General features: G+C 43.9%; 3 protein-coding genes across 3 annotated transcripts in view; 1 reads left to right on the top strand and 2 right to left on the bottom strand.

Moving 5' to 3' along the window:
* The window catches only part of LOC132777969 (uncharacterized), a 15,235-nt gene extending 10,357 nt beyond the window's left edge, over positions 1 to 4,878 (top strand). The window contains exons 7-11 of the mRNA XM_060780547.2: positions 1,332 to 1,363; positions 1,547 to 1,646; positions 2,311 to 2,376; positions 3,099 to 3,191; positions 3,868 to 4,878. Of these exons, the coding sequence (XP_060636530.2) occupies positions 1,332 to 1,363; positions 1,547 to 1,646; positions 2,311 to 2,376; positions 3,099 to 3,191; positions 3,868 to 3,990 (414 nt within the window). The 3' untranslated portion in view covers positions 3,991 to 4,878. The remainder of the gene's footprint in view (positions 1 to 1,331; positions 1,364 to 1,546; positions 1,647 to 2,310; positions 2,377 to 3,098; positions 3,192 to 3,867) is intronic.
* A 1,413-nt stretch (positions 4,879 to 6,291) lies between these two features.
* Positions 6,292 to 16,558, bottom strand: LOC132777968 (ADP-ribosylhydrolase ARH1-like). Its single transcript, XM_060780546.2, has 8 exons — positions 16,439 to 16,558; positions 12,570 to 12,799; positions 10,855 to 10,953; positions 9,790 to 9,895; positions 9,453 to 9,532; positions 7,939 to 8,122; positions 6,620 to 6,834; positions 6,292 to 6,526 (listed from the first exon to the last, which is right to left on the bottom strand). The coding sequence occupies exons 1-8, from the start codon at positions 16,447 to 16,449 to the stop codon at positions 6,363 to 6,365; spliced, it is 1,089 nt and encodes a 362-aa protein (XP_060636529.2). The 5' UTR covers positions 16,450 to 16,558; the 3' UTR covers positions 6,292 to 6,362.
* Positions 16,559 to 19,480: 2,922 nt separating this feature from the next.
* On the bottom strand, positions 19,481 to 23,665 carry LOC137097247 (programmed cell death 1 ligand 1-like). Its single transcript, XM_067469484.1, has 3 exons — positions 23,542 to 23,665; positions 21,779 to 22,111; positions 19,481 to 20,148 (listed from the first exon to the last, which is right to left on the bottom strand). Exons 1-3 carry the CDS (start codon positions 23,594 to 23,596, stop codon positions 19,946 to 19,948), a joined length of 591 nt encoding a protein of 196 aa, XP_067325585.1. The 5' UTR covers positions 23,597 to 23,665; the 3' UTR covers positions 19,481 to 19,945.
* Between the last annotated feature and the right edge of the window lie 1,336 nt (positions 23,666 to 25,001).

Below are 25,001 nucleotides of genomic sequence, written 5' to 3'. Positions count from 1 at the left end.
TGAGCTCCCTCTATCAGCTCCAGCTCCTCATGCGGGGACATGAGAGAAGCCTCCCACAAGGATGATAAAAAAACATCAAATCATCCAGGCGTCTCCTGGGCAACGTCCCTGCAGACGGCCAATTCTCTCACACCAGGAGTCACTCCTGACACGACAAAAAAATAAATAAATGAGAATGCATGTCCACACACCAACCATAAAATTATTTTTGTTGCTTCTTCATAACTGTAATGCTGCTACTGGTGTGAATTGTAATGTAAATATCTGATAGGCAGGATGTATTTTTTTTCAGTGGACCAAATTTGGCACAAATACTCCCAGATTTGAATACTGGTGGGGTTGGGGGTGGGACTGATTTTGTCATTGTTGTAGTTACTGGGATTTATAGTTAATCTACCATGAAAGAGCTGCCTCATTTCATTGCTGCCTCATAACTGTAATTTTACTATTGTTATGAATTGAAATGTAAACATCTGATATGCAGGATGTATTTTCATTTACTGGACCAAATTTGGCACAAATACCCAATACGCTCAAATTTGAATACTGGGAAAGAGGAATTGATTTTGTCATTTGGAAGTTGTAGTTGCTGCAATTTATAGTTCACCTATAATCAAAAAGTATTCTGAACTCCACCAACGATGTAATTGAACCAAACTTGGCACACAGAACTCCTATAACCAACAGAAAATACTGGAAGGGTTTAGTGGTCACTGACCTTGAGTTTTCGAGTTGTAGTTCACTTACATCCGGAGAACACTGTGGACTCAAACAATAACTAATCTGGACCAAAGTTGGCATGAGTACTCGGTATGCCCAAATGTGAACACTGGTGGAGTTTGGGTAAAATAGACCTTGACATTTGGGAGTTGTAGTTGCTGGGATTTATAGTTCACCTACAATCAAAGAACATTCTGAACCGCACCAACAATAGAATTGGGACAAACTTCCTACACAGAACCCCATGGCCAACAGAAAATACTGTGCTTTCTGATGATCCTTGGCAACCCCACTTACACCCGCTCGTGACCCTCCCAGGGGTCCCGACCCACAGGTTGAGAAACGCCTCTCTCAAACCCTGCAATTGGTTCTCCAATCTGAGAAATAGTCTCAGTCATCATTGACTGAGATTTTGCAGCTCCTCATAGCATCATCTCCCTTGTTTGATATAATAATAATAATAATAATAATAATTATTATTATTATTATTAATAATACATATTATTTGTAACCTGACACTCTTCACATCTTGATATGGGCTCAGAGAGGGAGGTGGAAATTGAAGGGTGGAGCCCCACCTAACTTCATTTCTCTGGTTTCCGTCCCTCTAGTTCTGGAACTCGGAGTCGCCACATTCTCTAAGGTATGCCTGCTCATCCTTCTCCTCCTCCCCATATTTCCCAACTAGTTCTCTTTCTGTTCTTTTCTCACCTTCCCCAATCCTCTTCTTGATTTTTTCTCTTCTCTGCCTTAATGATTCTCCCACTCTCTTCTTCCTCCTTTCTCCCCTTCTCTCCTTCCCATCCTTGCTCTGCCCTTTTCACAGGCGCATCTCTGGCCCCCACATTTGTGGCGATGCTGTCTCCATAGACAAAACCGGGACACAGATTTTGACAGGTTCCTGGAGGCGTAATAACACCTTGCAGGTGAGGACTTGGATGAAAGAATTGCCCTTGAGATTCCAGAGAATGGATTTGAGGGATATTTTGCAGAAGAAGGGAAGGATGAACTGGGAATTATCTCTTTACACATTACATTTAGTCCTCCACATGACCTCCATGAAAGTGGGAAAAATGGAAATAAAAAATTGCTATTATCCGAGATAACAACTCTATGAATTTCTAGGGACCTTGCCACACGCTCTGCTGGAATTGCCAAGAATCTCTGCAGAACGTGGTAATATTGGCGGCGCCAATCCAGAGGGAATAGGGACCCGTTGCCCCATGCCTAGCCTAATCATATGGGGGGAAGCTTCCTTCATCTATCTAAATCTACCTTTCCTTATGGAAAGACGGGAAACCTCCCATTGTCTGCCACCTGCCATTTTTTGGCGGTGGCAGTTTTTGAGACAGTTCTACCCCAGAGCCATTTTTAACATTCCCTGAAACAGCTATGCAATAACATTGCTGTGTGTCTTCAAGTCATTTCCAACTTATGGAAACATATGTGTGACTCACCAAGGTCACCTAGTAGGTTTCTATGGCCAAGTGGGAATCGAACCCTGGTCTCCAGAATTGTAGTCCAACATTCATATCAGTGTCTCTCTCCAATACAATGCAATAATACAATTTCTTGTCTTTTTCCCCCTAGATCTGGGATGCGGAAACTTGTGCCAAGATCATGGACATTCCTGAAGACTTTCGGGGCCACTCGCAGGTTGAAAAATGTCTTTCCAACCAAATTTTCTAGTCTGCCCACTAACTGTCTTCTCCTTCCACAAAGAAAGGCGGAGCCTCCAGTGGTGCAATGGGTTAAACCCTTGTGTTGACAGGACTGCTGACCAAAATGTCAGTGGTTCGAATCTGGGGAGAGCGGGTTGAGTTCCCTCTGTCAGCTCCAGTTCCCCATGCAGGGAGATGAGAGAAGCCACTCACAAGGATGGTAAAACATCAAAACATCCGGGCATCCCCTGGGCAACGTCCTTGCAGACGGCCAATTCTCTCACACCAGAAGCGACTTGCGAATATCAAGTTGCTCTTGGCATAAAAAAAATAAAGAAAGGCACTCACAAAATGTATTAGATTGTCCACTTCAAGCTGGTATCTTTTGGATGTACTGGACTACATTTCCCATCATTAGTCAACTTCCCCATTGCCTGTTGCTTGAAGATGAGCGACATTGCAGTCCAACAGATCTGGAATGGCATTTAGGTTGAGGAAAACTGTACTTTCCCCCTCTTTTTTCCACCTAATTACTCAGATACCCATTCAATGAAAGCATTACACTGAGTAGCCTAGATTTTTCTTTTTCTCCTTCCCTTTCTCCACTTGATTAGCTCCCTTATTTTCTGCTGTAGATAAATACTAGATATAGTGGCACAAATTGTTTCTTTATGATTTCACTCAATTCTCACAATCCTGTTCTTTTTACTTCCCCAGATTTATACCTGTCATTTCCTCGGTCCTGATCATATCATAGCTGGCGGGAGTCGAAACAACTTGTGCCGGCTTATTGACAGAAGGATCCTCATGGTATGGTTTGTTTGTTTGAGATACTTGTTTGGAGAGGTGGGATGCCTGAATGGTGAAATAAGTGCCTTTGGATTCAAGTCCTAGGATTAATCTCTTTGCATATTATGGAATCATGAGAGTTATTATTATTATTATTATTATTATTATTAACTTTATTTGTACCCCGCTAGCATCTCCCGAAGGACTCGATGCGGCTTACATAGGCCAAGGCCTCAAAACACAACATAACAATACAAAACCTAAAACAAATTAAAAACAGTTAAAGCAATATTAAACAACAAGCAATAAACAATACACCAGGACACAATAAAACTGGGCCGGGCCAGAGTAATGGGTACAGATTAAAAGTGCTGATGTGACAGGTGATATTGTAAAGATTATAGGGTAAGTGCAGTGTGCCAGCCATCTTAATTGCCAAAGAAATCCTGTGATAATGTTGCCATAAAGTCCACAATACCTTGAAAGCATGCAACAGCAAGTTTAGCAACTTCTCTGCATTCAAAACCTAAGACAAATCTATCAGGTTCAGTTTCTCAAAATTTCAGACTGTTTTAAAAAGAAACTTCTATATAAAAATAGAAGATGGCTGTACATTTTGGGATATGCTTATCAAAAGATGGGACGGAAAAAAGATTTGGAGACTTTCTAATGCATTGTTCTCTCACCTTCCTGCCAGAGTACGGGGGCACTGAATGACCTGCCTGGAGGAGTCTATAGCACCCACATCAACAGCCGCGGGGTCTTAGCAGCCACCTCCCTGAACTCCTTGTTCCTGGCACACACTCCTGTGCGACCTTGAACCCTCCTTTAAAGTGGGACTCTTGCACTCACCAAGAGAGATGCCACCAGCACCTCGGTATGGACAAATCATGGTCTTCCACTAAGGACTTGTATTGTTGATCATGGTCAATCCCAGCACGTCCTGTTTATATTCACATCTTCTTATCATGTTCTCCGGTCAGCGATACAAGACACTGTCCCTTCCGATCATTGTTTACTTTTGTGGATGTATTCCCATTTCAGACCAAGGACAGTTTGGCCATGCCTGCCTCAGCCTTCTCTTCTTCTGTAATCAATTTTTAAGACCTTCTTGCTGTATTCTTATTGACTGCTGCTGTCATCTAGTATGTGCTAATCGGACTGGGTAATGTTACCAGAAGTCTCTGGGGTTGAAATGCATCCCATAATCCCCTGTTGTACCAAATCATGAGGACATCGGTAAGGAGCCAATCCCATCACAATACACTTTTGATCAAATGTATGGAAGTTTTCCCTTGTATTTCTGCATGAATTGGTCATACCTGCCCAGGAGCTAAGATCTCCATCCCTCCCACTTTCCTCATCCCAGCTCGGCTACCATAAAACACTGCCTTGGTGCCAAATTAAACCATCATGGCTGGGCCACTTGTGTGCCCAGGATTCCTGGGTTCTTTGGAAAAGAAATAGGGGTCTGCCCATACATGAGCGGAGCAGGTGGCAGCTCTGGATACTTCCAGGTGGAAGCTTCTTTTACCACAAATAATTAGAAAGCATTGTATCTTGTCTTCTTAATGGATTTGTTTCTGGCATTAAGAAGAACAGTCAAAGAAACAACTGGAAAAATGGCAGGTTGCAAGCAGAAGATCGTGATATGCTGTAAAATAATATGAATTACATGGGGTAAGATTAAAAAGCTCAGCTGGAAGCACCTCATGACTCTTGTATTTTCTGAAAAATTGAAGATTTGAGTCCCATAAACTTTTTTTTTGTTCCCCTACTAGAGTTAAGGCATGGAAGATTCAATAATAAACAATAATAAAGAAGAGTGCCTTTGGGCATGTGTAATGGGCATTTCCCTTACCATCACGTAATCACAGCGCCACTCCATGTTTTTAGGATTAAGAGTGCGCACAATGGGAAAATCTTTCATGACAAATGGGCTTCTCCCTCAAGTGTCAATAGAAAATTAGAAATTTCCCTTCCGCAACCCAAAATACAGAGGTAGGGTTGCAAACCTGGCTTAAATTTATTCTGGAATAGACGTGTTAAATGCCATGCTCGGCATCTTTCCCCTATAACCCAAAAGCAGGCAAGTCTAACATGCTAGATAAGGGAGAGGTGTTCCCATTCTAAATAACACTGTTCCCATCCTAAATATCTCAATGTCACCTTAGATCATGTTAGCTAAGATAATGTTACACTAAGATGTAGGAAACACTATATGAACATCAAGCACAAAGTAAATGCACGCAATGATATCCTGCGGAAACTTACTGGCAACGCACGGGGTGCAGACCCAAAATTAATAAGAGCATCAACCCTGGCCTTGTATTACTCAACTGCTGAGTATGCCTGCCCTGTTTGGCACAAGTCTGCCCATGCAAAGCAGGTGAATATAGCACTGAACGAGACATGTAGAATAATCACAGGATGTCTCAAACCCACACCTGTTGATAAACTATAACCTAGCTCTCATTGCCCCCCTTGATGTGTGGCGGGAAGTTGCTGTAACTGGGAGAGAAATAAGGTTGAACATTGTGAAAGCCATCCACTGCATAGCTATCAGCCTCTTCCCAGTAGACTCAAATCAAGGAAAAACTTCATGAGAACTACCACTCCTCTTAATGTTTCCCCGACAACAGCAAGGGTATCCCTCTGGGCAGCTAAATCAGGAAATCCCAATTGGATGGCTCTCCACCAGGGTCTTCCTCCAGGGGCAAATCAAGAATGGGCAACTTGGAAGTCCCTGAACAGACTCAGAAGTGGAGTGGGCAGATGAAAAGACAACCTGGCAAAATAGCACTACCTAAAATAATCCTCCACTTTGTGCGACTGTGAAGCAGAACAAACAGCGTCGCATCTGTATACACGAATGGAGGGCAAAAGAGAGAAACGTGCCATGAGGAAGGTGAGACGATGCAGATCAAGAATAGGGCTCCATAATCACCTACGGACCCACCCTGGAAGATTATCCTACTGGGACAACGAGGGATCGCCTAAGTAAGTAAGTACTTGTTTACAATGCCTTGCCTCATGCACAGAGGAAGAATTATTTGAAGCCACAAAATGTGGTTGTCTTTGCCCATTTTTGGTCAAAAATTATTTAGCCGCTTGTGCTCCCTCTATTTTATCAGTTTTATACTTATTTATGCAATGCTTTTGACAAGAAATAATGAATAAGGAGAAAATGTTTCAATGTGCCATCTGCCCCCAAGCCAGGTGATAGAGGGAATCCGCAGCAGCTGTCATTCTGTCTCGATACTCAAGCTTTGCATGGTTTCCTTCTGGAACTCCTTCGAATCCATGCGCGAGACCCCAGCAGCAGGCAGCAATCACCCCAGTAGAGTCGCTGTCCCCTGTTGCAGAGAAGAGGACAAACAGTTCTGAGACCCAGCCTTCAGTGGCACGAAAACCTTTCCCAGAAACGAGAACTCCAGATCCTGACTTACCTCCATGGAACATGGAACGACTGCAAAGTTCTTCCCAGTTGTTCCCTGCACCCAGCAGGGCATCATAGGCAATCATGGGGGCATCATGCCCACTGCGCCCAGCCCACCCATCCAGGCTGAAGGTTTTGTAGATGACATCACGCTCAGCAGGACTATAGGTGGGAGGAAACCGAGCAGGACCCCGGCCATCAGTAAGACCACGTTCAGAAAGGTACCTAAAGGCAGGAAAGAAGAGCAAAGGATGGATAAACCTGAGAAGATGTTAAGACCTTGTTACAAAGCAGTGTGCTGTAATTGCTGTGAGTTTTCTGGGCTGTATGGCCATGTCCCAGAAGCATTCTCTCCTGACATTTCGCCCACATCTATGGCAGGCATCCTCAGAGGTTGAGGGAAACTAGGCAAGTGAGGTTTATATATCTGTGGAATGTCCAGGGTAGAAGAAATAACTCTTGTCTGCTTGAGGAAGGTGTGAATGTGCAAATGGCCATCTTGATTAGCATTGAACAGCCTTGCAGCTTCAATACCTGACTGTGCTATAGTGTTACTGCAAGGAGGGGCAAAATGCAGCCCATAGGGTGCATTCCTTCCCTGTTTCTTATATCTATGTCTGCTACCAGCATGTAGCAAGACACTCACTGGAACACCTCAGCAAGCGAGAGTCCAAAAGTGGCAGGCTAAAACCCAGAACCTCCATCCATGGCTGATACCAAATGAGAGACTCCCTCCTGGGAACACAGACTTGGAAGGCGCTGAACAGACTGCGCTCTGGCACCACGAGATGCAGAGCCAACCTTAAGCAATGCGGCCACAAAGTGGAGTCCACGACATGCGAGTGTGGAGAAAAGCAAACCACAGACCACCTATTACAATGCAAACTGAGCCTTGCCACATTACCAATGGAGGACCTTCTTATAGCAACAGCAGAGGCACTCCAAATGGCCAGCTACTGGTCAATGGACATTTAATAGAATGCAAAGTTTGCAAACTTTGTGTATGTGTGTGTGTGTGTTTAAATACAATACAACTGTTTGGTTTGCTCCTGATACAATAAATAAACACCACCACGTATGTTATAATAATGCTTGTTATTGTTGTTGTTGCTGTGGTGCCATACCCATACCTTGCATGGAAATTGTACATTTTTGCTATTATTGCTGGGACATAATATTTGATAAATGGGTTCATTGGGACCCAGGAGGGCAATGTACACTGAATACCATAGTCTGGAAAAGCCATACAGCCTCAGAAATAGACTCGTAATGCTATTGTCTCCTTTCCATGCCTCCTCTCCCTAATTTTCTCCCACCCAAAGTACTTACCATTCCCATTTCTCTTGGAAATAGCCCCATGCCCCCACATTGGGGTCTTTCTCCTCCGCAGCAGCCTGAACATATTCTAAGGCAAGGGGCAGGGTCTTGAGCAATCCTGCCCCCCAGGACTCAAGGGGCAGGCCTTGCACCGCATAAGCTGTGAAAAGGGCAGAGGCCAAAGCTCCCAGATAGCCTACAACAAAGTAAGTAAGTAAGTAAGTAAGTAAAGAGAATCAACATGCTTTGAGGTTAGAAAGTTACAGCCTCTTATTCTCACAGCTTCCTGGCAAAATAGATTAAGTTGAGCTACTGGTACAAAAGGGTCCCCTGGTGGCACAGCGGGTTAAACCGCTGAGCTGCTGAACATGCTGACGGAAAGGTTGGTGGTTCAAATCTGGGGAGCAGGGTGAGCTCATGCTGTTAGGCCCAGCTTCTGCTAACATAGCAGTTCAAAAACATGCAAATGTGAATAGATCAAGAAGTACTGCTTCTGTGGGAAGGTAACGGTGCTCCATGATGTTATGCTGGCCACGTGACCTTGGAGGTGTCTACGGGCAACGCCGGCTCTTTGGCTTAGAAATGAAGATGAGCACCACTGCCCAGAGTTGGACACGACTAGACTTAATGTCAGGGAAAACCTTTACCTTTACTTTACTGGTACAAAAGGTACCAGTTCCTATCTAAAATTAGAAGATCAGATCGTATCTGATCTTTGAAGCTGACCAAGGCTGGAATGTTATGACCACTTATTCTGATAGAATCATGACAACGTAGATTACGTTTAGCTAATAAAATGCTCCAGAAGGACCAGATCCTATCTGATCTTGGTTAGTGCTTGGATGAGAGACTGCCAGCAGATACCAGGTTATGTTATAAAGGAAAGAACTGGCATTTAAAACCATATCTTGAAGATTTCTTCTTAATCAATACTTCTTCTTAATCAATTTCTTCTTAATCAAGCCATCAAGAGGTGGCTTGAAGGTACTTCCATTCATAAAACAGGAAATATAGACTCAGGGCCTTCCACACAACCATATAACCAGAATATCAAGGCAGATAATCCACAATATCTGGTTTAAACTGGGTTATCTGAGTCCACGCCGACATATAATCCAGTTCGATGTAGATTTTATAAGGCTGTGTGGAAGGAGCCTCAATGAGGGAAGGAATAGTCCTGAGTTTGCAAGACCTGAGCTGTTGTAATACAATACACTTTGAGGTGTCTCATTCATAGGCTGATTTGACAGCATTGCAGTAATTCATTTTGCCCCTATCCCAAGTAGCTATGACGACCTGATAGAAATACTTAACTAAAGCTTCCTATGATTTTTAATGGTTTAAGATAGAGAATGATGGTCCCTCAAATATGGAATACAGATACAGCTTTGGGGAAGGGGCCCTAAAAATGGTTCATTTTAAGGTTTCTGGAAGCATATGAGTCTGCTGTAGCTAAAACAGATGAGAGTTTTGCAACGTCTTATTCTCTCCCCCCATCCTTGAGAAGCACCCCATTTTGGCCCTACCTGTAGGGTGGTGATGGGTCATTCTTCCGCTTTCTACACTGACTTGAATCAAGGTGTTGAGGTCCGAGGGACGTGGATACCTGAGGAAAACATTGGTCAGGAATCAGGATAGATCTGAGACTGGCCTTCAACCATTCTACTGTTTTAGCATTTCTGTTGTTCCTACCACATATCCTTTTACACTACATGCAGTCATGCTGGCCACGGACCTAGGAGGGTCTACGGACAATGCTGGCTCATCGGCTTAGAAATGGAGATGAGCACCACCCCCCAGAATCGGACACAACTAGACTTAATGTCAGGGAAAACCTTTATCTTTACCTTTTTACCCTCTTACCTAAGCCCAATGCACATGGACCTCATGGCTGCCCCGCAACCGGTTGCATTGGGGTTGAAGGGGATGCGATAGCCTCCTGGCTCCCCAGGACGCAACTGAGATGTTCCTGCAGCCATGAAAAGACAAATCGTGATAGACTGGGATGTCAAACGGGCCGAGATATAGAAGATAGGCATGACGTTTCCCCCCATAGTATTTTATAGCATTCTACCCACACTGCCATCTTACTTATTGCTTTTATAAAACACTAGCCGTCTCCTGCCACACGTTGCTGTGGCCCAATCTGTGTAAATGTATTTTGTGTGTGTATAAATGTGTGTATATATTTGTGTATATGTGTATATGTGTGTTTGCATATATGTGTGTGTGGTTTTGCGCATACATTGTAAAAAAAATTGCTTTTTAAGTCTCTTTTGCTGTGTTTTTCAGTGTTTTTATAAGTGATGGTCACTCCTTGGCCTGATAGGTGCATTGTGTCCAAATTTGGTGTCAATTCGTCCAGTAGTTTTTGAGTTATGTTAATCCCACAAACGAACATTACATTTTTATTCATATAGATTCCACATTAAGGATGGCTTCCTGGATCTGAGTAATCCATCTATCTATAATTGTTACTACTTGCATGAAGTACCTTTTGTTGGGGCATGTAAAAATCAGCTGGTGAGTGTATTAACTGAAAAATGAAAGGCACCAAGCTGATTGGTTGGGCTATGCCCAGAAGCTAGCTGAGCCTGGGATTTTTGACAACAGTTACATGTTTAAGCTTTCTGTGGAGGAGCTTGCCAAGATAGTTTGTATTTTTGCTTCTTGGCTGCTGGAAGAATATTTCTCACATGAACAACTAAGAGCCATTTCTATTTATATCTCTCAAAGGACATTGTGTGAGTCAATGCAACTGTTCTCATGACTGTATATATGTTGCTTTGCATAACAAAAGAGTAAACACATTATTCTTTACTGATCATTTGCATAGCATATCTTTTCTCTAACAAGAGAGTGTGTGGATTGGTAAAGACGTGAACTACGTATAGTTTTTTATTCCGCCACACCTTTGAGGCATATTACCTAAAATGCTTGTAGGTCCAGGCTTCCTGCCTTCCATATCTTTCATGGCTTCAACATAGCGTCTGGCCAGCTCTTGGAACAGTTCTTCATCAGTTTTTCCTGAATAGAATAAGCAGGAATTTTTTTAAAAGCCTCTTAAATGCATTTGTCCAACTTTTCTCCTACTTTGCCCAATTCCCCCAACCTGATGCCTTTTAGAAATATCAGACTGCAAGTCCCATTATCCAGTTTCTAGTGAGAGAGAGCCTGAGGTCTGAATTCTAATTCTTGAAGTCTCTCGTTTCCCTTGAAATGTTCCCTTCTGTGCGAAGGCACCGTTAAGCAATAATCCATTACACCATTTTTTCATTGATGTGAGCACGCATATTCAGACCGATTATGTCAGTAATAGCTAATTAGCCTCCTAGTTTTCTCCCATTGTTTTATGAGAGGATTTATGTCCTTGCTGTGTCAACCATTGTTCTACTCCCATTACACCACCCCTGGGGCTTAGCTTTGAAATCTTAGCAAAACAACTCATTAATCTGGGTTGCTGAGAGTTTTCCAGGCTCTATGGCCATGTTCTAATGCTTCTGCAACATGGCCATACAGCCTGGAAAACTCACAGCAACCCAGTGATTCCAGTCATTGGTCAAACTGGCCCTTATAGAGACTTTTAGGTACAGAGCAGAGCAGTGATCAATATCAACTTGCATTATTTTTTACGCTATGAAATGATTATCAATATACACAGCGTAATACTGGCTACCAGTATTTAAAAAACTCTAAAATTACAACAGCAAAACAACAGAGATGAAACAATCTGGCACATCTAATCACCTCTCAACAAAAGATTGCCCCAGGCATTGCCAGGCCATCAAATGCTAATCAAGGTGGTTAGTTGAAACATTCACACCTAGCTCCAGCAGACAAGAGTCCTTTGTCCCACCCTGGTCATTCCACAGATATATAAACCCTTTTTCCTAGTTCCAAAAGACCCCACTACCTCTGAGGATGCTTGCCATAGATGCAGGCGAAACGTCAGGAGAGAATGCCTCTAGAACATGGCCATATAGCCCGAAAAAACCTACAACAACCCAGTGATTCCGGTCATGAAAACCTTCGACAATACATACACAGCGTTGTTTGCAAATCAAAGCAGTAGCAAAGCACACATTTGCAATTATGGTCATGTTGAGTACACTTGTTAAGCAGTTATCATTAGCAAATATAACATGCTGGTAAGTTTATTATTAGCAAATATTGTTAAGCAAATATCATAGATTTCAATTATTCCAACCTATGTCTCTTCACTCCCAGGTTAAACATAATAGTAATTTCTTCACTTTCATGGGGTTTTGTTTCCCTAACCCCGATGAATATGGAGTGCACACTCAGTACTATTACTACTATATGAGCCTATTAGAAGGACAACTGACATAGAGAGACCTCTGTTGACTTTCTTGCAGTTTCTCTGAAAGTACAATTATGCCAATGGGCACAAATATGGCATCAATTCACTGAGAAGTGGGAACTGCTGATATCCCCCACATCAGATAGACTTTCAAAGCCCTTCTAATCTGGAGCCAACCTTAACATAAGCCCAGTTCTAATGAAATAATGTCCAAGTGCAACCCGCTTTTGAAAGAACCATCTCAAATACTTCTGCAAGCCCACCATGGCACCATGCTCCAGAGTCCTGGGTGTTATAGATTTCAGCACTTTCTGCTGCTCACCTGTGGCCAGGGCCTCAGCGGTAGCCAGGTGCAGAACGGTGTCATCACTGACCGGCCAATCAGGGAGTGCTGCCTGGACCTTGCTGAGGCCCCCCATTTCTTGGAGCTCTTGGTGGATCTGGGGTCCTGAAGTGCAGTACTCCCAGCGCTGGTTGCGGTATCCAAGGGCATCACCTGCACCAGAGAGCACCATGGCCGCCTGGTAGCGTTCCTTAGGGGGAACCCGGGAGCTGCAGTTGAATGTACACATGGAGAGGGTTATATGAAGCTTGGAAACCAGTGCTTGGAACAATTATTTGTTCATATGTTAATACAGTCCCCATTTGGCAGGGATGATTCCCAACAATCCCGTCATCCCGCTTTTTCAGCTGCTTTTAAAGTGTCCCATTTTTTTCTCCCTTCCTCTTTATCCTAGGTCTACTTCAATGATGATGATGATGATTATTATTATTATTATTATTTCCAAAGTGTACTCATTATAACATAATTATTGGTATTTTATTTATTTATTGTGTCGGGAGCAAACCAAACAGTTGTACTGCATTTTTTAACAAACAAACAAACAAAACACAAAGTTTGCAAGCTTGGTAGTTGATTAAATGTCCTTTGACCAGTAGCTGGCCACTTGGAGTGCCTCCTCTGGTGTGACTATAAGAAGGTCCTCCACTGTGCATGTAGCAGGGCTCAGGTTGCATCGCAGCAGATGGTCTTCTCCACACTCACATGTCGTGGATTCCACTTTGTAGCCCCATTCCTTGAGGTTGACTCTGCATCTCGTGGTGCCAGAGCGCAGTCTGCTCAGCGCCTTCCAAGTTGCCCAGTTTTCTGTGTGCCCAGCGGGGAGTCTCTCATTTGGTATCAGCCATTGATTGAGGTTCTGGGTTTGAGCCTGCCACTTTTGGACTCTCGCTTGCTGGGGTGTTCCAGAGAGTGTCTCTGTAGAACTTAGAAAACTATTTCTTGATTTAAGTCGTTGATGTGCTGGCTGATACCCAAACAAGGGATGAGCTGGAGATGTCACTGCCTTGGTCCTTTCACTATTGGCTGCTACTTCCCGGTGGATGTCTGGTGGTGCAATACCAGCTAGACAGTGTAGTTTCTCTAGTGGTGTAGGGCGCAGACACCCCGTGATGATGCGGCATGTCTCATTAAGAGCCATGTCCACTGTTTTAGCGTGGTGAGATATGTTCCACACTGGGCATGCGTACTCAGCAGCAGAGTATCATAGTGCAAGGGCAGGTGTCTTCACTGTGTCTGGTTGTGATCCCCAGGTTGTGCCAGTCAGCTTTCGCATGATATTATTTCTAGCGCCCACTTTTTGCTTGATATTCAGGGAGTGCTTCTTGTAAGTCAGGGCACGGTCCAGGGTGACTCCCAGGTATTTGGGTGTGCTGCAATGCTCCAGTGGGATTCCTTCCCAGATAATCCTCAGAGCTCAGGATGCTTGTCTGTTCTTAAGGTGAAAAGCACATGTCTGTGTTTTCGATGGATTAGGAATCAGCTAGTTTTCCCTGTAGTAGGTGGTAAGGGCACCTAGAGCTTCGGAGAGCTTCTGTTCTACCATCTCAAAGCTCCCTGCTTGAGCAGTAATGGCACGATCATCAGCATAGACGAAGCTCTCTGTCCATTCTGGCAATGGCTGGTCATTTGTGTAAATGTTGAACATGGATGGAGCAAGCACGCTCCCCTGAGGCAGGCCATTCTTCTATTTCTGCCATCTGCTTCTCTGGCCCTGGAACTCAACAAAAAAGCTCCTGAGCCAACCTTAGGAAATGGGCCTACAAAGTGGAATCCACTACATGCGAGTGTGGAGAAGAGCAAACTACAGACCACCTGCTGCAATGCCACCTGAGCCCTGCTACATGCACCATGGAGGACCTTCTTGCAGCAACACCAGAGGCACTCTAAGTGGCCAGATATGGGTCAAAGGACATTTAATCAACTACCAAGCTTGCAAACTTTGTGTTTTGTCTGTCTGTCTGTCTGTTTGTTTGTTTTGTTAAAAATGTAATACAACTGTCTGGTTCCTCCTGACACAATAAATAAGTAAATCCCTTTCCTCCTTCCTTCTCTCTTTCCTTCCTCCTTCGATCCTTTTTGTCTTTCCTTCCTTCTCTCTTTCCTCCCTCCTTCCCTTTCTCCTTCCTTCCATCCCTCCCTTCCTCCCTTTCATCCTTCCTTCCTTCTCTCTTTCCTTCCTCCTTCCCTTCCTTCGATCCCTTTTGTCTTTCCTTCCTTCTCTTTCCTCCCTCCTTCCCTCTTTCTCCTTCCTTCCATCCTTCCCTTCCTCCATTTCATCCTTCCTTCCTTCTCTCTTTCCTTCCTCCATCCTTTCCTTGCATCCCTTTTGTCTTTCCTTCCTTCTCTTTCCTCCCTCCTTCCCTTTCATCCTTCCTTCCTTCTCTCTTTCCTTCCTCCTTCCCTTCCTTCGATCTCTTTTGTCTTCCCTTCCTTCTCTTTCCTCCCTCCTTCCCTCTTTCTCCTTCCTTCCATCCTTCCCTTCCTCCATTTCATCCTTCCTTCCTTCTCTCTTTCCTTCCTCCATCCTTTCCTTGCATCCCTTTTGTCTTTCCTTCCTTCTCTTTCCTCCCTCCTTCCCTTTCTCCTTCCTTCCATCCTTCCCTTCCTCCCTTTCATCCTTCCTTCCTTCTCTCTTTCCTTCCTTCTTCCCTTCCTTCGATCACTTTTGTCTTTCCTTCCTTCTCTTTCCTCCCTCCTTCCCTCTTTCTCCTTCCTTCCATCCTTCCCTTCCTCCATTTCATCCTTCCTTCCTTCTCTCTTTCCTTCCTCCATCCTTTCCTTGCATCCCTTTTGTCTTTCCTTCCTTCTCTTTCCTCCCTCCTTCCCTTTCTCCTTCCTTCCATCCTTTCATCCTTCCTTCCTTCTCTCTTTCCTTCCTTCTTCCCTTCCTTCGATCCCTTTTGTCTTTCCTTCCTTCTCTTTCCTCCCTCCTTCCCTCTTTCTCCTTCCTTCCATCCTTCCCTTCCTCCATTTCATCCTTTCTTCTCTCTTTCCTTCCTCCATCCTTTCCTTGCATTCTTTTGTCTTTCCTTCCTTCTCTTTCCTCCCTCCTTCCCTCTTTCTCCTTTCTTCCATCCTTCCCTTCCTCCCTTTCATCCTTCCTTCTCTCTTTCCTTCCTCCATCCTTTCCTTGCATCCCTTTTGTCTTCCCTTCCTTCTGTTTCCTCCCTCCTTCCCTCTTTCTCCATCCTTCCATCCTTCCCTTCCTCCTTTTCATCCTTCCTTCTCTCTTTCCTTCCTCCATTGCTTCCTTCCATCCCTTTTGTCTTTCCTTCCTTCTCTTTTTGCACCCTCCTTCCCTCTTTCTCCTTCCTTCCATCCTTCCCTTCCTTCCACTTCTCTCTTTCCTTCCTCCTTTTCTTCCACCACCGGGTAGCCAGTCCTCTTAGCAGGGACTGCTAGTATGTGGCCCCCAAGTTAGAAAGTTTTCCCATGCCTGTTGTAGTTTCACAGCACTTCAACTGTCATGGCTTAATGCTGTGGAATCATGGGAACTGTTGCTTGATAGTGTTGCATTATCCAGGCGTTTTAAAGGGTCCTTAACCTTATTTGCCAGAGTTTTGGGACCTCAGTAAACTACAAATCCCAAGATTCCAAAGTATAGAGGAACTCTGAAATGGAGATGCACCCCAAAAAGGCGAAGGGGATTTTTAATCGGTGCGAATATTAGGCCTGATTTCCAGCCCATTTCGAATGGCGTTGCAAACTGCAAAGGGAGAAAGCCATTCTTGGAAGGGGGGATTGAGGGGGTGATTGCAAGGAGTTGGGGGTCACGGCTACATTATCATCCAGTGCTGTTTGGTTTTGGCCAAACTGGGGAAGCAAAGCAACGATCAGCTGCTGCTTACGATCCTTCCATGGCGCTTTTTGGCAAGACTTCGGCCCGACTTCAGCTGCCCTCCTCCTCCTCCAGGCTCTTCCTTTGGGATGGCGAAGCCAAGGGACGCCTCCTCGTCAGCCGGCCAAAGTCCAAGGGGAGGCTCTTAAAGGAAAACCCCCTTCAACCGACCCTCCCACTCAAAAAGCACCAGGTCTTGTCTAATCTGGGAAGCTATGCAAGATCAGCCTTAGCTAGTTCAATGGGAGACCGCCATTGAATAGTAGGGGCTGCAGAGGATATTCCAAAGGAAGGAGCTCTCCTGTTTATCCCTTGCCAACATGTTAAGGAACTCAATAGATTGCCACCCATATAAATAAAAATGTAATATCCGTTTGTGGGATTAGCACAACTCAAAAACCACTGAACGAATTGACACCAAATTTGGACACAAGACACCTACTAACCCAATGTATGTCCTTCACTCAAAAAATTGATTTTGGCATTTGGGAGTTGTAGTTGCAGGGATTTATAGTTCACCTACAATCAAAGAGCATTCTGAACTCCACCAAGGATGGAATTGAACCAAACATAGCACACAGGACTCCCATGACCGACAGAAAACACTAGAAGGGTTCGGTGGGCATTGATCTTGAGTTTGGGAGTTGTAGTTCACCTCCATCCAGAGAGCACTGTGGACTCAAACAAGGATGGATCTGGACCAAACTTGGCACGGATATTCCATATGCCCAAATATGAACACAGATGGAGTTTGAGGGAAATAGACCTTGACATTTGGGAGTTGTAGTTACTGGGATTTATAGTTCACCTACAATCAAAGAGCATTCTGAACCCCAACAACAACAGAATTGGGGCAAACTTCCCACACAGAACCCCCATGACCAACACAAAATACTTAAGGCTGTGCTGTCGCACGCTGGGCCTGTGCATATGACTGTAGACAGGACATAAATTCTGTGTGCCCAACGGGACTCCGGGGCTGCCTCAGATTAAAGGCCTTTGGATTTCCTTAAACAGAGTCTTTAGATTGCTTAAAGGTTCAACAAAGGTCTTTATTAATGAAAACAAACAGGTACTTTAAGGCTTTCTTAACAGTCTATTGGCTCTCTCTCAATCTCATCCACAGGGAACAGGCACTGTCTTCATAACTGTATACTAACTAATGGGGAAATCCTTAACTTCTAATCTGGGCAGTCTGTCTTTGCCTCTGTTGGCGTGGAGCCCCTACACCCGGTACCAACTGCTTCTGGCTTCCGCGAGTGACCCTTACCAAGCAGAGCTTTGTAGACTTCCAGGGAAAAAGGAGTTCAGGTTTCAGTGATGGCTAACTGAAGTCCCTCAGCAAAGGAGCTGTGAGGCTGTACGACCCTCGGCCAAGCTGTGGGCTGTATAACCCCAGCCAAGCTGTAGACTGTAATCTCCCCGGCCAAGCCGTAGAAGACGAAGCTTTCTACAGGAGCTCTTGGTATTATGTCCTGCATGAAAAGCTTCTCTGTGTGGACTGAACTGGCTCCTATTCCCTCCAAAACCCAAAAAGGAGGCGGGACCAGGGAACCTAACTATAATTGACAGGTGGCTTGCCCTATGATTGCAGCCAAAAGAAGCCACCTGTCTGCAGAGTCCCTGAAACTTAGGACTACAACAAACATTCAATGCAAAGCAAACAAAATTGGAGCTCCTGGTATAGCTGTACCTGCAGAAAGGCCATCCAGTCCAACTCCCTTCACCAGGGCAAGAAAACGTAATCAAAGCCCTCCTGACAAAGAGCCATCCAGCCATAGATATAGATAGATATATATGATTCCACATAACACCAATCTTACTACAGCTGCATTGGTTACCAATTGAGCACCGGATCACTTTCAAAGTGATGGTGCTCACCTTTAAGGCCTTGCAAGGTCTGGGGCCGATGTATCTGAGGGACCGCCTCACTGCCACTTCATACATGAGGCCCTACCAACCCCAGAGATCCCTCCGTTCTGAGGACCAAGATCTATTGGAAGTCCCCAGTGTCAAGATCTTGCGTCTAACAGCAACCAGACACAGAGCCTTCACAGCAGTGGCACCATCACTCTGGAATACTCTGCCACCTGAAGTCCGTGCCTTGCGGGACTTACCAGCTTTCCGCAGGGCATGTAAGACATACATGTTTCGACAGGCTTTTAATGTTTGATAGTGTTGTTTTTAAATCGTTTTAAATTGCTTTTAAATTGTGTTAGATTTTAGCCTGTTCTTGTAAGCTGCTCCGAGCCCCAGGGGAGTGGCGGCATATAAGTTTAAATAATAAATAAATAAATAAATTCACACAGAGAGATATAGTATCATACATTTAAAAGGGACCCCTAAAGAAGGACAATTATATGTTGCATGTTCCAGAGTAGGCAAATCAGACAAAGAAGCAGCAAGAAATACCATTTACCCACAAGCATAAAGAAATTACATATATTAGAAACCAACACTTTGTCGTTACTTTATTTTCCAGATCACCAGACTGGGCCACAGCAACGTGTGGCAGGGGACGGCTAGTAAGTCATAAGACTTATACATACAATGTCCACAGTGTAGAATTGGTACAGTTTGACACCACTTTAATGATCATGGCTCCATGCTATGGAATCCTGAGAGTTGTAGTTTAGTCAGGCACCAACACTCTGGCATTTATTGTGACATTTATTAAGAAGTTAAATACTTGGCATTACAGTGTTCCCTCACTTCCAGTACCACCCGCGATAAGTGAAAATCCGTGAAGTAGAGACGCTATATATATATATATATACACACACACACACACACACACACACACACGCACACACTAGCTGTCCCCTGCCACGCATTGATGTGGCCCACTCTGTGTATATGTATTTTGTATGTGTGTGTGTATGCATATGTGTGTGTATATATTTGTGTATATGATATCGAGCTAGAATTTAGAGGCTCCTGCCCGGGAGAGAGGAGCCCTTAGATCCACCAAGAAGGATCCGGTACTCTGGCGAGCAAAGAGGAAAAGAGCCAAGAATTTTCCCTGAATTTTCCCAAATAAATCTCACTAAAGTTGAAGAAAAGTCACCGAGTTGTATTTATTTTGTCCAGCTGGAACAGATGTCAAACCGCGATAGTTCGTCAGGAGAGACATGCAAGCAGTACAATTTGGTACATTTTTATAGCAAAACAGAGCTGTCAAAGTTCAAATTTCCCGCCCCCCGCCCCTCAGCTCGCTTCTTTCTGATTGGTCAGTGTCATCAGCTGGAGAGGAGGCGCGGCCAGCCTGGCTGCGCCTCCGCCAATCAGAAAGCCAGCGCCGCTTCCAGCCTGCAGCCAATGAGAGTGGAGGAGGCGGTCAACAAAGGGGCCTGAGGCTGTTAGGAATTGTGGGAGTTGGAGTCTAAAACACCTGGAGAGTCCAAGTTTGCCCATGCCTGCTATATATGTAATGTAATAGTTTGTACTATGGTCCCAGGGAGATTTAAACTAAATGGGACTGAAATTTATTTTAATGCACGGGAGGGCAGAAACAGAATTAGTCCAGCGGCTCCTGGGAGGCAACATCAGAACGGCATCCGGAGACCACCTTGCTGTTCACAAACTCCTGGAGAATTGGCATGAGTTGCTCCAAACCTTTGGTGATCTGATCCAGCTTGCTCAGGATATCCGAACGGACAAAACACAGTCTGGAGAGAAAGGAATCCTCTTCCAGATCATCCTCCTGTTTCTGCAAGGGGTCTGAAGAAAATGGGAAAAAAGATAATGACAAATAAACACAGAGAGAGAGAGGCTGGAATGGGATTGACCAAAAGCACTAGATCCTGTCTGATCTTGAAAGCTAAGCAGGGTGAGTCCTGGTCAGTCCTTGGATGGGGTATCAACAAGGAACAACTGTTGCAGTAGGCTGCATTTCAAAGGAAAGAACTGGCTGAGGCAACTGTTGTCATAAGTCAACAGGCACCTGAAGTCACATGAAGGCACATATGCACCAAGAGATAAGTGTTATTTCCTTTCTTGATATTCCACTGCTGTGTGTTATTGAGGGACACTAAGGTCCCTTCTACACTGCCATATAAAATCCAGATTATCTGATTTGAATTGGATTATATGGAAGTGTAGACTGATGTAATCCAGTTCAAAGCAGATAATGTGGATTATCTGCTTTGGTAATCTGGATTATATAGCAGTGTAAAAGGAGCCTAAGGGGACATCTACACTGTAGAATTAATGCAGTTTGATACTACTGTTGGACGAGTGGTCTTATTAACAAAAGACCCTCTTCATAAATGCACAGCAGAGGAGCATATCAGCAGCAACGTGACCCAGCACCAGTAGCCAAAAGTGATAAAAAGGACAAAAATACAAAGACCAATGTTATCTCGTCCATAAGAGGCTATATTGTTGTTGTTGTTGTTGTTGTTGTTGTTGTTGTTGTTGTTGTTATTGGAGACTATATTATTATTATTATTATTATTATTATTGTCCAACTATATTATTATAGCAAAATAATATAGTTACACTATTTACAAGAAAAAAGGATTCCATGACACAAATAAAGTTCAACTTTCACACTGCCACTTCATACATGAGACCTTCTCATACCAAGGTTTACCTCACACTGTAAGGCCTTCCCACAGACTAAGGCTTTCTCTCACAGACTTTCTCCCACTGAGGCTGTTCTCTCACACAGGCTTCTCTCAGACTGAGGCGTTACTAAGCAACAGGCACACCTGTTTATATAGAACTGCAGCTTTTGCAGAGTCATTGCAGCCATTTAACCCTTTCAGGGTTTTTTGTGTGTGTCAGGAGCGCCTTGAGAAACTTCAAGTTGCTTCCAGTGTGAGAAAATTGGCTGTCTGCAAGGACGTTGCCCAGGCGATGCTCAGATGTTTTTATCTTTTACAATCCTTGTGGGAGGCTGCTCTCATGTCCCTGCATGGGGAGCTGGAGCTGACAGAGGGAGCTCATCCGCGCCCTCCTGGATTCGAACCTCTGACCTGTCGGTCTTCAGTCCTGCCAGCAGAAGGGTTTTAATCCATTGCACCATCGGGGGATCCTTACTTTAAAATGTGCTTTACTCACATTTTTGTAATTAAAAATACCTAGTTTATTTTTAATATTTCTGAGAACTACCATGGCTTAATGCTATACAATCATGTGAGTTGTAGATTTATAAGGTCTGCCAAAAAGCACGGGTTCCTCACCAATGCTATGCAATCCTGGGATTCCATTGCATTGAGCCATGGCAGTTAAAGTGGTGCCAAACTACATTAATTCTTCCGTTCAGATGCATCCTTACTGTGTAAGGGCTTCCTGTCCTAATTGGTTAAATGTACCCTCGCACTCAACCCACTATTGGATCTCTTACCATCAACTTGCAAAGTCACTTCCCAGATGACAACCTCTGGCAAATATGTGACATAACATCTGTATTTGCCAGAGTTTTCTGCCGAAACCTGGGAGATGGCCAGGGAAGCATTGCCTTTCATCAGCTCATCCTCGTTCAGGCTGCTTGCTTGCTTGAACATGGTCACCATGTCATCAAACTCTGCCAGCTGTTTGCCCCGGTGAAACCACAAGATTGAGAAAAGGCTGAGGTCTGGAGTCGTGTCATTGATGGTAAACATGCAATCCAGCAAAACATCATCCCCCACAGCAGCTTTCACCAGCGAAGGGCCTGTCTGAACATGGAGCTTCTTGGCTGGTCAGGGCACATGAAAAAGTAGAAAAGAAAAAGGCATGAGAACCAGCATTGTCCCTTTTTCATCGTAGCTTTGGAATTAAAAGAAACCCAAGGGATAAAATGGTACAACTGGTTCAACTGGTTGGAGCAGCCATGAACTTTCTACCCTGGAGGATTCCTTGGAATAATTTTCAGCTGCGTAAACTTTATTATAGTCAGCCCTCCACATTTCTGGGTTTGACTTTTGCTGATTTTAGTAAAATGTTCTTTCTGGGAATCTCTACACCCTATTATGTAACATTATGGTCAATTTCTGCAAGCAGTGTTGTGTAGTAGTTTGGGTGCTGGACTATGATTCTGGAGACCAGGTTTCGAATCTCTGCTCAGCCCTGGACAGGTCACACACTCTCAGCCTCAGTGGGAAACAATGACAGTGGGACAATAAATACATCTTGCCAATTTATTTTTCATGTTGGGAGCAACTTGAGAAACTGCAAGTCGCTTCTGGTGTGAGAGAATTGACCATCTGCAAGGACGTTGCCCAGGGGATGCCCAGATGTTTTACCATCCTGTGGAAGGCTTCTCTCATGTCCCTACATGAGAAGCTGGAGCTAACAGACGGGAGCTCACCCTGATTACAAACCGGATTACAAACCGCCGGTACAAGAGTTTAACTTGTACCGGCGGTTTAATTGGTTCCATCTTGCCAATTAAAACCCAGTGATAGTCACCTTAGGTTCCCCATAAGTCGGAAAATACTCTAATGCGCACAACAGTAAAGGTCTCTGTAGTAGCAAGTCACAAACAATGGTGTTACTTGTATATGACATTGATGGGAAATGTCATATTACAAGTAACACCATTGTTGTTGTAATATGACCAATGATGGGAAATGTAGTACAATACATCCAAAACATGCCAGCTTGAAAGCGGACAATTTAATATATTTTGTGAGTACCTTTCTTTGTTTCTTTGGGATTTTTTGTTTGTTTGTTTGTTTTGTGTCAGGAGCAATTTAAGAAACTGCAAGTTGCTTCTGGTGTGAGAGAATTGGCTGTCTGCAAGGACATTGCCCAGGTTACACCCGGATGTTTGATGTTTTACCATCCTTGGGGGAGGCTTCTCTTATGTCCCTGCATGGGGAGCTGGAGCTGACAGAGAGAGCTCTCCCTACACTCAAACTGCTGACCTGTCAATCAGCAGTCCTGCCGGCACAAGAGTTTAATCCATTGCACCACCTGGGGCTGGGTGGCTATTAAAGCTGTAAAAGGCTAATAGTTCTCAAATATAATATGAATAGGAAGAAAGTTGGTATAATAAATATGTTACAACTACTTTTTAGAGGTTTACCAAAAAGCAATCAGCAGCAACCCAAGTAAACACAGTGCACAGCTTGTTTAACACAGACATGAATACAAGCAGGAATTATTTTTTAAACAAGAACTCACTGGCATTTCCAAGGCCGCAAAAGACAGCAAGAAGGATCAATGACAAGATGTCCATTTTTTGCAAGTGGCTTCAGCTCTCCTCTAGAACTAGTAGATGCGCCTTATATCAGAGTCAACAAGTCAAGTGGGAATGGTGTTGGGTGTTGATCTGTATTATCAACATGCACGGCAAATACCCACTGGCATCCCACGATAACGGGGGTGTCGGTGTCTGCCTGGCACTGTGCCTATCGTGGTTTAAATTCTGGCATGCCCACTTATCATTTTCCTCAGTGCTGAGCAAGAAATTAACAGTTTTCTCATGCATATTCCATATTGAATAAAATTCATAATAAAGTCATCCCTCCACATTCTCTGTTTTGGCTTTTGTGGATTTTATTATTCAATGAATGGTTTTTTCACATTGATTAAAATGTTCTCCATAGAAATTAACAGGTCTTCCAGTGTGGCTCTATAGTCAACTTCCTTCAGTCATGCTGGATTTCTAGACAGATTCTCCAGTGAAATATTTTGGTCAGCTTCTAGGAAGAATACTCCTCCAAGGATGAAAATATAAATGAACCAAGATGGTAGCAATTTTACTTAGGCAATCCCTGTCCAAGTATGATGGCCTTCCAAGCGCAATGTCTTGGTGTTGGATACGTAGGTGGCTGTGGAGCCCTATTCTTGACCCGCATGTTTTCCTGCAATGAGAATATTGGTTTCCAGGTGGAAAGTGGTCCTGGTCAGGGTTGGCTTGACGTGCCTGCCTCTTGGCATGTTTCTCCCTTTAGTTCCTCTTCGAGTTCCACAGCACTGCTGGTCACAGCTGACTTCCAGTTAGAGTGCTCAAGGGCCAGGGCTTCCGAGTTCTTAGTATCTATGGCATAATTATTAAGGTCTCTTTTCCTGTACACATTCTGTTTTCTGTTCTTGAGGTGGTAGTAACTGCTTTAGGAAACAGTGATCGGGCATGATGGTAGCAATATGGCATCAAACTCTAGACAAAAGACTTGGCCTATACAATACACGTTGGCTTCCTTATCCAAAATACTTGGGACTGGACCTGATTTGGATACGGGACTTTTTTTTCAGATGTTCTGATATCTGTATGTGTATATATGTCCATAAATCTTGGAGAAAGGACAAAAGTCTGAGCATACTTTCCTCTTTTTGTCATTTGTTATTTCAGTGCTCCGTGACAAAAGGGAAGGTTTTGAGAACTGAAAAACAGCATATACATGACATCTCTCAACATCGTGTGCTCACCGTGAAATTAAAGTCTTTACCTTTGCCTGTGTATTTGGGTCTCATTGCATGTCATATGTAACAAGACATTCGATGTTTGCCTGTGTCTGTTTATATACTGTAATCCGCTCTGAGTCCCCTTGGACAGAAGGGCGGAATATAAATAAAGTGTTCTTGTTATTATTATTAAATAGTATTTTTAGAATCTTAAATAGTATATTTAAATAGTATAT

Source organism: Anolis sagrei, chromosome 6 (assembly GCF_037176765.1).
Source record: "Anolis sagrei isolate rAnoSag1 chromosome 6, rAnoSag1.mat, whole genome shotgun sequence".
Classification (NCBI taxonomy): Eukaryota; Metazoa; Chordata; class Lepidosauria; order Squamata; family Dactyloidae; genus Anolis; species Anolis sagrei.
The sequence above is the reverse complement of the archived record's forward strand: the minus strand, read 5'-3'. Positions and strand labels throughout refer to the sequence as shown.

Excerpts from the sequence above, each read along its gene's own strand:
- LOC132777968 (XM_060780546.2), bottom strand. Across the intron at positions 10,954-12,569 it reads CGCTGAGGCCCTGGCCACAG|GAAAAACTGATGAAGAACTG; the intron begins GTGAGCAGCAGA and ends TATTCTATTCAG. Across the intron at positions 9,896-10,854 it reads TGGACCTACAAGCATTTTAG|GAACATCTCAGTTGCGTCCT; the intron begins GTAATATGCCTC and ends TCATGGCTGCAG.
- LOC137097247 (XM_067469484.1), bottom strand. The coding sequence starts at position 23,596 with ATGGACATCTTGTCATTGATCCTTCTTGCTGTCTTTTGCGGCCTTGGA. Across the intron at positions 22,112-23,541 it reads TTGCGGCCTTGGAAATGCCA|CCAAGAAGCTCCATGTTCAG; the intron begins GTGAGTTCTTGT and ends TGCCCTGACCAG. Across the intron at positions 20,149-21,778 it reads AGTGACTTTGCAAGTTGATG|ACCCCTTGCAGAAACAGGAG; the intron begins GTAAGAGATCCA and ends CATTTTCTTCAG.